At 45.9% G+C, this 11,572-nt stretch overlaps 1 protein-coding gene across 3 annotated transcripts in view; it reads right to left on the bottom strand.

Annotated features, from left to right (window-relative positions):
- Positions 1-11,572, bottom strand: part of LOC105563393 (protein Wnt-7b) — a 59,357-nt gene that overhangs the window by 44,946 nt on the left and 2,839 nt on the right. For 2 of the 3 annotated variants that reach the window (XM_012014962.1, XM_012014961.1), the window contains exon 1: positions 3,344-3,779. The exons of the other annotated variant lie outside the window; for it this stretch is intronic. In XM_012014962.1, coding sequence (XP_011870352.1) covers positions 3,344-3,417 — 74 coding nt within the window. In that variant the 5' untranslated portion in view covers positions 3,418-3,779. Of the gene's footprint in view, positions 1-3,343; positions 3,780-11,572 lie in introns of those variants that run through there. 3 annotated transcript variants of the gene reach the window in all.

The following is an 11,572-nucleotide window of genomic DNA, read 5'->3' on the forward strand; positions in this document are numbered from 1 at the left end:
CGTCCAATTCGAGCGCGTGGCAAGATGTGTCCGCCCGGCGATCGATATTGCTATGCGCACATCTCGCCACGCGCTCGAATTGGACGGTAGGCCGGCCTAAGACAACGATTTTTAATAATTAATTACTCGTTAACTATTACGAAAATTGCAAAATGGTACAGGACTTTTCCATTCATCTCGATCCGTTCTACCTTCTCAAAAATTTTGTCGGATATGGAAAGACTCACCCTGTATACAAAGAGTGCATTACGATCGATTCAAGAATGCCGCACCGTGGTGCAGTCGGAGTAATACTTCTTCATTGTTTTTTTTTCTATTCTAAAAATTGTAACAACAAAGGTGGCGATTATTCAAGTCCAAAAGGTTAAAATTGTTGCACTTTGTTATACAAAAATTTTTACAACAAATCCGAAAGAACAGGTCTCGCGCTCGTTATTCAATTACTTTTTTAATCGGCCGAGGAGCTGTCATGTTACATTCTCCAAGGCAAACGCGATATCTGCGCGACGACACGATGTGCACCGATGTCTGTATATCGTTCGCCATTCTGTCTTGCGTCATTAATTTCGGATAATCTGCAACGTGCCCAACTGGGACGACGTATCCTCGCGTCAAACGGAGCCGCGTCACAACATCGCATTTATTAAAAGTACCTTAATCGAGCGCTTCTCTTTTATCTCCGGTAACTGCCGCTGATTATTTTGTCGAGGCATTTTTTAACCGGCTATCGGGAATTTATCGCGATCGCGAAATTACGCGGCTATATTCCACCGTTGTAATTATATTATATTAAGCTTAATTCCGTTCTTCTTCACCTCATCGGCACGGATTTTATTCCCGCCCGGGAGCGCACGGGACGGGCCGGCGTTGCACCGACGAAATGATCTCGTTTCCGCCGCGCGACGACGATAGTCCGATCAGCCTTAATCTCTGTCGCATCGCCGCTTCATTCATCCACTTAGCGCGCTCATTACGCGGCGCGGCCGGTAGCCGAGCGGCTCGTAAAACACAACGAGCACTCTCCGCGGCCGTTTCGTACGGATATAACATTAAATTCGGTCAGTCCGCAATCACGCGTTACGCGCCGCATTACATAAACGTTTCAGTTCTCTTCGACGTCCGTAATTAGCTCTGAATGACGGCCGTTCTTGTGCATATTAAATCATTATGCGTGTTTATGTAACCGGGCATTAAGTCGCGGAGGGAATTTCAATCACCACTGTTAATCGCTATCAATCTTGACCGATTGAACCGCAGGGATTGTGATTCGAATCTACAACGTACCGGATACTTTCTATTCGTTACCTTTCCGTTACCGTACCGATGTTGCGGGGAAAAAAAACGCTAAAAATATTTGCACAAAGTATTAAGCCTTTAGTCTCAGTGCATGTCTGCGTGTATACATGTGTACGCGTTCCCGACATCGCGACCTTATTGTGGCCATGATAAAGTGACGAAATGCAGCGTTTATTTCGAACGCTCTCGCACAGTTTACAGTCGATACACCGATCGTAGATTACGATCCGCTAATGACGATCTTATAAAATGACGTTGTTATCCACGCGTGCGTGGATTCTTTTCGCAAACAAAAAAGTAATTGGCGTACGTTCGACACAGAACGAAGTCGCCCGTTAATAATACTCGCGAGGAAAACGAAACGGAAAGGTATGCGGGAATTTTGTTATTACGGAAAACGTATTCATTTTCATTTAGAAAAATAGCCGTAGCTCGGCAACGTTAAATAGATACATTTATACAAATTTTTCGCATTATTTTTCAAATGCTAAATCCACTTTGTTAATAACGAAATAATGTAGATTATTATTTTTTAGATTTCTTTCTTTAAATACCTCTTTCTTAAATATTATATATCTTTGTTTAGACCTTTCTCGAAACACCTTTGTACCCAAATTCCTTTTATGTATTGTCAATCGTTTCGTTAGCTCAATGTTGAGACTTTTCGCGTCTTCGTCACGTACAAGAGACGCAACGTCGTCGCGCGTATAAATCGATTATAGTCGTAAGACTCGCGGATTTTATCGCGAAGCCTGCGCGAACATTCGATCTTGACGCGGTATGACGGGCTTTCAGCACGTGTTCGAGTCACGCGTATTGCGACCTCGCGAGAATCTCCCTTCCGATCCCTTTGCTCGTTACTTCGGCCAATAGCGATCGTAATCGACGTTGCAATTTGCGTACGCGCTCCTAGCCTCGGGCGACTATCGATTAACATTTTCACTCGCCGCGCAGTATAATCGAGGCACGTTGACAGCTTTCTTACATGTTGTCTCTTTGAGATTATCGGCAGATAAAATGGAAATGCATCGTAAGTCAGTAAATCGATTGTTTGTTTAAGTCTTTCTTCGCGTCCGTCGTCGCGCGATTCCTGACTTCTATATCGATTCAACGTGATCCTATGATCGGTGCAATTCTAATTCTTATATCTATCGTCGGTGTACGAATCGAATCATTGAAATATAATTGTTATTGGACAATGTAATTATTATTTGATGTAATTTTAACACGTAAACAATAAGAGAATTTTGTTACGTGGAAAAATAATATTGATTGCATGAATTCTTTTGAAGATGAAAACATATTCAAATATTTAATGTAAAACTAATAGAATATACTTTAGATCGCAGCACTTTATCTCACTCGACTCGATTAGTATTGGAATAGTTTGTACATCTCTAATTACTAGGCTTAATAAACATTTATAGCGAATTCGGTTTGCACTGAGTGCACACTAAGGCTTGTCTACAGTCAATTTTTATATTTAAGAACCCGAGTCGAGATTTTGACCCTATGTTGAACCTTTAATTTTATTATATAGTAGGACCTAAGACAGTAAAAGAGGTCGAACTGTAAGTACAAAATTTACTCCTACTTTAAAACTGATAGTGTCTGAAATTTCTACTTTGCCAATTTATAATAGCATCAAATTAGGTCCTTTTAAGTAGGAGCTAAAGTAAACTTTTAGAATTAAAGATTCAAGGAAGGAGTAAAAAATTATAATGTCATCAAAGTAGGTTATTGCTGGTCTATGTAGGTGTATAGATCAGCTAAGTAGGTGTAAATTATCCTTAAAAGTGTCAAAGTAGTACCAAGATTTCGACTCGGGAATCGTCTTAAATATCTCTTGAAATATTTCGTAGCCAGTAAAATGATCTGTTCAGCATCCGTACGGATCAGTTTTTGGCTAAATACTCTTTGAACGTGTATTTTTAAGACAAAATTAAATATAAAAATTGACTATAAACTGGCCTGAGTGTGCACTCAGTGCGCACTAGTGCAAGCAATCGAATTCGCCATTAGTATTCTAAATATAGTTGCTTCTTACCTCGTCCGTGGCTCCTGGATCTGCCCAAGAATGAGAAGGGCTATCGCGATTAACGCGATATCACCGCGGTGCATCTCTTACATCACAATCACCTTGTTGTTATTGAATGTAAAAAGCGGATGTGCACGCGACAAAGTTTTACGCTTCCGCGGCCAGCGGATGAACGACGACGCTCACCGGAAGTTGATCGTTCGGAACTGGGATCGACCCCGTTCCGTTGTCGAGTCGGATCATGTGAGATTTGCCGTGCGTGCGAGTCTCCGTTACCGCTCGACGAGCACACACGGTCCCTCGCTCTCAGGCTCTCAGGCTCTCGTCGCGGGGACGTATTTTAACAATATGAAACTTTGTCTCTGGTGTTTACCCAACACCGGCCTCGAGCGACGTCTCGTGAGAAGTTTCTCGTCAGGATTTCGATCACTGTAATCACTCGACGTACTCGTTAGCACCTCGTGGCGGCACAAAGCCGCGCGCGCACGTGCGCGCGTACCGGTCAGGTGCGAAAGAGCCGAACTGCAGAGCCAACATTTGGATTTTCTAAAGTGTTTGCGCGCGTTTTAAAACTCTACCGCGCCGCACGGCGAATATTTACGGTTCCCAAATACTCTTCCCCAAGAGGCGTTCTCCCTTGGTCGCGGTGACTAAGCGGCCGAACGGTTCGCCTCTCGCACACGTATCTCTGAATCGCGCATATCGATCGCGTATCGCGTGCCGCGGGTGGTACTTCCATCGGTGATAATTGAGACCGGACTCGTAGAGGGCTCGCGATCCGCAAATTCGATCAGCGGGTGGCCACAGCCGCCAGAGCGCGAAGGTAACGGAGTCGTCGTGCGTGTGCACTCGCGTTCCTCCTTCGAGGAGGCGATTTGCCGCGCTATCGGTGGAATGCGGCTTTAAGTAAGATTTACCCGATTCACCTTAATGAGGCGCGATCCGGCCGCCTCGATCTTAGAAAGTCGGCTATCCCTAGCCCGGTAGACGCGTTTATCTGGGAGAAACGGCGGATCGGTTATCCTAACGAGCGAACGACGATCGCGCGCGGCTCTCGTTAGCAAATAGATACCAATTAAAAAGATAACTAAGTACCGTCATTATCGGCGCGGCGTACTTTATACCCGAGCTCCCGATCGTCAGATCACAGATACGCGGCTCACGCGACGCGCTATCGCCGGGGGACGACGATCTTTTGCCGTCTCACGCGAGAATGTCGGCCGATTGTCATCGCTGCGGAGATCCTCTTCGTCGTCTCGTTAACGATTTCGATGCCGAGGGGACTTATCAGCCGGCTCATCATCGTCACTCCCGCGCGCAAGACGCTTAACGATCCTCTCCTCCGCCGGCGGAGATCGCGCTGACGAGATCGCGTAAACTGCAAAAACCGGTGATCGATCGTCCGGCAGTCACGAGAGAGACGTGTTCGCTTCGCATCGCCTCGCGGTTACTCCTCTTCTTCCATCGCCGGTCGCGCCACTGGCTCCAACGAAGAATTCCAGCGCTCAAAGAGCACCCTCCCGACGAGAGGAGCCCTGCTACCGGTTCTTATTGTCTCGTTGTCTTATTGTTCCGCCGTGTCAGTCCTTTTGAATCCGCGCCTCGTCGACTTGGAGCACCTCGTCATGAACAAAGCCGCGCGAAGAATATCCCTTGTGAAGCTCCTTTGCGCCACTTCCTGTCCGGTATTCCCTTTTTGTTGGATCGGCAACCCTCGGTACCCGAGAAGCGCGTCGCACAATCGGCATCGGCGATCGGCTGGTCGATGCTCGTTAGCGTTCGGATCGATTCAGCGTCGTCCCGCAAACAACAGTGTGATCCAAGCTCCGGCGATCGATCGTATCCGCGCTCCACAGATCAGCATTCGCAAGAGTCGTCATCTTTCTTCGCGCGTCATCGCATCCAGGTCGTAACGTTCGTTACGTTATTCGGCGTCCATCTACACGGAAAAGATATCATCGTCTCCGTATATCGGAGATCGACGAACGCTTCTTCCGGACGACGAAAATTGTCTCGGACGGAATTGTTCGGGTAAGGCAGAAAAGAGCGCGTGTGTCGAGCGATTTTTAATACGAACGTGATTATTCAGCTAATCATGAATCGCGGGATATAATTGTCGATCCGTGTGTGTCGTGTCGCGTGCACGACACCGGCACGCGTGCGGGAACTGGAACAGAGGGTAACTGTGCAAGGTGTGCGATACAACCTGGTGCTCAAGGTAACCGCCGCCACCACCACTACTGGCACCGGCACCATCACCACCACCACCACCACCACCACCACCACCCCACCACCACTACCACCGCCTGCACCAGAACCACCACCACCACCACCACCAACCACTACCACCATCGGCACTATGACCAACGGCACGGTGATCGCCGACTACGAGTTCCTACCATGGGGAGCCAGGCCACCAGAGGGTTACTCAACGAGTAACTCGCGGAGAGTTCGACGAGCAGCGCGTCGCGCGCGCATGGGAATTTGAACGAGCGGGCAGAAAGTAAAGCGCGTGGTTCGGTCCGAGAGGAGGGCCCGCGATGGACTGGCCTCGGCCACAACCCGAGTCCTCCTACCTTTGAGATCAGGTCCCGCAGCTACGATGTTACCTCTACGATCCTACCTCCTCGCACATCTCGGCACACCTCTCTCTCTCTCTCGCTCGTCTCTTTCTCGTTTCTCGCTCTCCCCGTCTCTCTCTTTCTCGCTCTCCCCCCCCCCGCCCCTCGCCGCCCTCCCTGTACTCTCTTGCTCTTTTCCTTCGTTCTTGCTCTCTTCCTGCTTCTCTCTACTTTGCTTCTTCGTTTCATTTCCACCCGGTTCCCCGTTACCTTTCCTCCGCATTGCTGCCGTGCACGTTGTATCCTCCCGGTCGCTCTTCTCGCTACTTGCCGGCCGCACGTTTTGCTTTAGTTTGAAAGTCACTCGTCCACCCGCCAGCTCCCGCCGATGGCCTCTCTCGAACGCCAGATCGTCGTACGTCTATATCCGCGAAACCGCCATCGCGGATTTGTGCCATTGCGCGCTTTCGATCGCACGCCAGATAGCACGGCGATGATGCGCGAGAATCACAAACGCTTGTTACTGTCTCGATGATATCCGTCTTAATGGCCGTCAAGCCTTTCAGCTTCGCATGATGAAAAGATACCGATGTTAATGCAATCGAATATTTATATTGCTTTATATCGATCGTACATTATCACCATTTTTGTTATCGCAACGGCTGCGAACTTAGTAGCAAGCATAAACTGTGCAATAGCAACATTTGTCTATAAACCAATAAAAAAATATGTGATAACAACGTGAAGCAATATAAATGTTCGATTGCGTTAATTTCTTATCATTTTTCTTACCTTCTATAATAATTTTTGCACAAATTTTGCATAAACTATATCATTTTTACATAAAATTATGTATTTTATGCTCTTCGTTAAATGAAATTGACGCCTCGTATTCCTAGTGGAATACGAATACCAAAATTCGACTTGTTTAATATCGAAGATCAGTTTGAGAGTCCGATTAAGTTGTTCGATTAATTGAACTCGTTCAGCACGAGAAGGATAATTGACTGCTCGTACACCTACGTTCGACAGGAGGTCAGGTCCTTTTGCAACTCTTTCTAAGGTGCTGTGCATTATGCTTAAATTTATTAACTTAGCCATGCAAATTATAACTCGAAAGCCTTACGAACGCATACTCGAGACTTCAGACGGAACGAATTGATCACTTCAATTACAGATAAAGCCATATACATATAAAAACTTGAAAATACGATAGTGACATCGTAGGATTTTTTATTATTCAGTAAGACATACAAAGCTACCTCGATAGTTACTTCCATTTCATTTATGTTATTCGCATTTTAGATAGAAAATTATTATTTAAAGGACCGAGCAGAGTCTATTATCCTTATAACGTTACGTAACCGATTGTGAGAAACGTGCGATGAACGATATATATCTGCGTGCAAATGTTCGATCCTATCGTAGGCACGACTTTGTTTCGGGAATGGATCGGTCGATCCGATCGGTCCAATCGACTCGAGGTAGACTCGACGCGAGAGGTGTGCCCGATCCGGCTGACGACTATACATCGACACACTTAAGAAAATGCTCGAGATACTACCCAAACGATCTTCGCGATGAGATCTGATTGCTCATGCCGAGAGAGGGAATTTTAAGGATGTCACTCTCGAGATATCTCGTTGCGTTGCGTGGAACGAATCGATCATTAAATGTCGCACTCGGGAATCCGCGATGAATACGTGACTGGTACTTGGCCGAAGAGTCCGCCGAAGGTAAAATAACTGTTTTATAATAAACATGCCGAGACATACCCGGCTCGCTCATTCGACCAGGTTTTTCGGTTTTTCTCTTCCCTTTTCTCTCCATTTTTTTACGTTCGGCAATCAGGAAAGTTATCGGTGCCGCCGGGGTACTGTTCGTGACATCGGAAATTAGTATGTTGAACTCTTGCAATTTCCTGCCCTCTTATAGGCCCGTGGCATGCAAAGTGCGAGCGCGGCCGTTATACATGCACGGTGAGTAAAGTATATACACGCGGGCGATGAAAATTTTATTCGGAGGACGGATCTCGTTGAGCCCCGGCTTACGTGGACTTCGCAGTTCCCTTTGCCGTTCGGGGAAACAAGCGTGCCGTATAACAACCAAGAGCGGGCCCCTTGAGCGAATTCCATTAATTATATACTATTACGTCGTAATTGTACGCCATATGTTTTCGATTTTAAGGGGGTCTCGTCGAGTCGGATCGCCGTCTCACGTGCATGCCTCACACGATCCGATGCTGTCAAGCCGGGGAGAAAAAGAAATAAGGTGATCCCGGCCACGAGACCCCCGGCAACGCTACAAAATACGCGAGCTCCATTTTCGAAAAGAAGGACGCGGAGGATCCTGATGGGGATCCGGCGCGAAACCACCTTTGGCCGGAGCGCACTTAATTTAAGTATACACCTTCCCCGCCTTATTGCTAGTCGTGTATAGATCTCGGCTCTCTATTTCTCCGCTCCGTTTCTAGGATCGTGAAATTATATGTTCTCGTCTTGTAAAAATCGGAGCGTGGTGTATAAATGCGACGTTGATGCGGACGGTGCGATTCGTGACAATAACGCTCTATCATTTTATTTGTGTGAGCCAGACAAACGACAGGAAACATGTCTGGCTGAGCAGAGCGACGGCATTCGATAGACAACCAGCGAAAAAGGGGCTCGTTCACGTAGGATTGCATTTTTTCTATGAATACGTATAAATCGTCGTATAGAATTGTCCACCGATAATAATTATAATTTTACAATCACGGGGCGGCGATAGCGGATGTGCCGGAAGTTATGCCGCGTCACGGGGATGTAGGTACGTACAAAACACGAAAGACAAAGCCGGCGCTCTGCGAATTCATCGGGAATCCTCATTTTACGCTCATCTTGTTCGCTACTTCGCGTGTCTCTCGGCGCGATCGAGGATTCTCTTGCACGGGTGACGGACGAGCACCGTAAAAATGTTTACAGCCCACCGTGAATTTCGAGCGCGCGGTTTTCACGCTGTAGCACTTTAACGAAACATCATTAGTTTTACGACATAGCCGGTAATTTATAACACCGTTTAATTAGCGACGCTTTACGGACAACGCGACGTAATGACGGCTGTCACCCATGCCGCGACAATATGTTTCCATGAGCCTTACGATCTCTTGCAGCTTCCACGGACGCGGGAAATACTGCATTTAAGTCAGTTCCCGATGATGAAAGTACGTGCAAAAGAAACTTTTTTTAATTACTCTAACAAAATTATTTAATCACACGCGCGCGTTTGTCGTACTTTCCGTCCCGTGGTATTCAATACCGCGGTTTATGAAGCGACGTCCTGTTCTCATTATCATGATAAAATTCAAGCTACGTTACACCTGCGGCGAAGCTCGGGGATTTTCGTGACCCGGCCCTTAGATAAATTATCTGAGAGTCTCTAATTCGAGCCGCATAATGCTAGGAACTCTACGGCCGTGTTAAGGTCGTTTATGACTCCATTATTAGCCGGGCGATCGATGGTCGGAAAGGTAGAGGTACAAATACTCGAAATTACTAAGACGAATAGCCTAGGCTTTCCTCTAAATCGTTAAATTCATCGAAAATCCACGGCCCTAAATCTAGGTAGAGTCGGACAGCTTAAATATTTTTATATTTTGTGTACAAATTTTGTATTAGGTCTATGCATATGAAACCATCGTTCACACATAGATGGCTCTCGTTTCGAATTGCATGAGCGTTGACAGCTGAATATTTTGGTTAAGTTAGGTTAGACACCTGTCATCTGTATTCAGTTCACGAAGGTTTCATTTCGCTGAAGCAATTGTTTTTTTACGTCGATTGAAAATGGCATAATTTATGCCCAAAAAAGAGCATTTGCGGGAAGTTTTACTTTTCGCATGTCGGTGGAAGAAAACTGCAGCAGAAGCTCATCGAATGCTTGTGGAAGCTTATGGCGAGCACGCTCTTTCAGAATCAACGTGCAGAGAATGGTTTCGACGTTTCAAAAATGGTCATTTCGATCTTGACAATAAAGAACGTGGAAGACCTGAGAAGAGGTTCGAAGACGAAAAATTGCAAGCATTGTTGGATGAAGATTCATGTCAAACGCAAGAACAGCTTGCAGAGGTATTAGAAATTGATCAAGCAACTGTTTCCAGACGTCTACATGCTATGGGAAAAATTCAAAAAGAAGGAAAGTGGATTCCGTACGAACTGAAAGAGAGAGACATTGAAAGACGAAAAACCATATGTGAAATTTTGCTTGCCAGACAAAAAAGGAAGAGTTTTTTGTATCGAATCGTCACTGGCGATGAAAAATGGATTTATTTTGACAATCTCAAACGCAAAAAATCATGGGTTGATCCAGCCATCATCATCGCAAGCAAAACGGAATATCCATGGAAAGAAGGGTTTGCTCTGCATCTGGTGGGATCAAAAGGGTGTCGTGTATTTTGAACTTTTGAAACCTGGTCAAACGGTTACAGCTATCGACAACAACTAATCAATTTGAACCGAGCATTGAAGGAAAAACGTGAAGAATGGGCCAATACACACGGAAAAGTAATTTTGCTCCATGACAATACTCGGCCACACGTTGCGAAACCAGTCCAGGAAACGTTAGAAACACTGGGCTGGGAAGTCTTACCCCACCCCGCGTATTCACCAGACATAGCCCCTTCAGACTACCACTTGTTCCGTTCGATGCAGCACGAACTTTCGGATCAACGCTTCAATTCCTATGAAGAAATCAAAAATTGGCTTGATGAATGGATCGCCTCAAAAGACCAGGATTTCTTTGAGCGCGGAATCCGTCTCTTGCCTCAAAGATGGGCTAAGGTTGTGGCTACTGACGGACAATATTTCGATTTCGATTGAGGTACTCCTACATTTTGATTTTCAAATAAATGATTACTTTTTGTAAAAAAAAACGATGGTTTCATATGCATAGACCTAATATATATAAAAAACGCAACGTCATTAATACTTTCTTTCAAGAACCTCTTTTAAAAAATCTCGGCTGGCTCTTGAGATAGCGCGGTCCGTCCCGAATAGAGTAAACACGTTTCCTTCGCGGTGTCGTTGTTAAGGCCCCAAAAGGGCCTACCCCAATCTTTTATATCTCGGCGGATACAATGCCGCCGGGAGACCTAAACTGGCTAGCATGTAGAAGACATTGTACCCGACAAACATCTGCTCGAAATACAAACCGCTAATAGAAGTGCACAAAGAGATATCACTAAAGAAAAATAGCTCGACAAAAAAGCATAGGGGAAGCGACGAAATCTGAACGAAAAATGGGGCGAACAACCATGTCTGCGATGTAACGAAAAAAAGGAAAACTGACAAATAATAGGTGCTAATAGAGAAGTTTGCTCTAAAAAAAGTTTACGGTTTAATAGCGACATTTCGATGACAAAAGATTCGACCTTTTAGAAGAAGGCGTTATAAATCGTATCGCGAAATTCAATCGCGGAAGCGTTACCGTGAGAGTTTCGCGATTAGAAATCTCCTACCTCCCGCCGCGCTCTCATAAATCAACCGATGGCGGAATCCACGAGAAAGCGTGGATTTTTTGAAGTGTTTCCCATACAGAAAGGCGCGCGATCGTCGCGGTTACGTGCGCACGTGCGTCGGGGTTTTAAGCGCGAGCGTCGCTTTTGGAAGCAAACACGGACTCGGGCGATCCCGAAGAAGGAACC

This window comes from Vollenhovia emeryi, unplaced genomic scaffold (assembly GCF_000949405.1).
Source record: "Vollenhovia emeryi isolate VEMERY1.0 unplaced genomic scaffold, V.emery_V1.0 DF939176.1, whole genome shotgun sequence".
NCBI lineage: Eukaryota > Metazoa > Arthropoda > Insecta > Hymenoptera > Formicidae > Vollenhovia > Vollenhovia emeryi.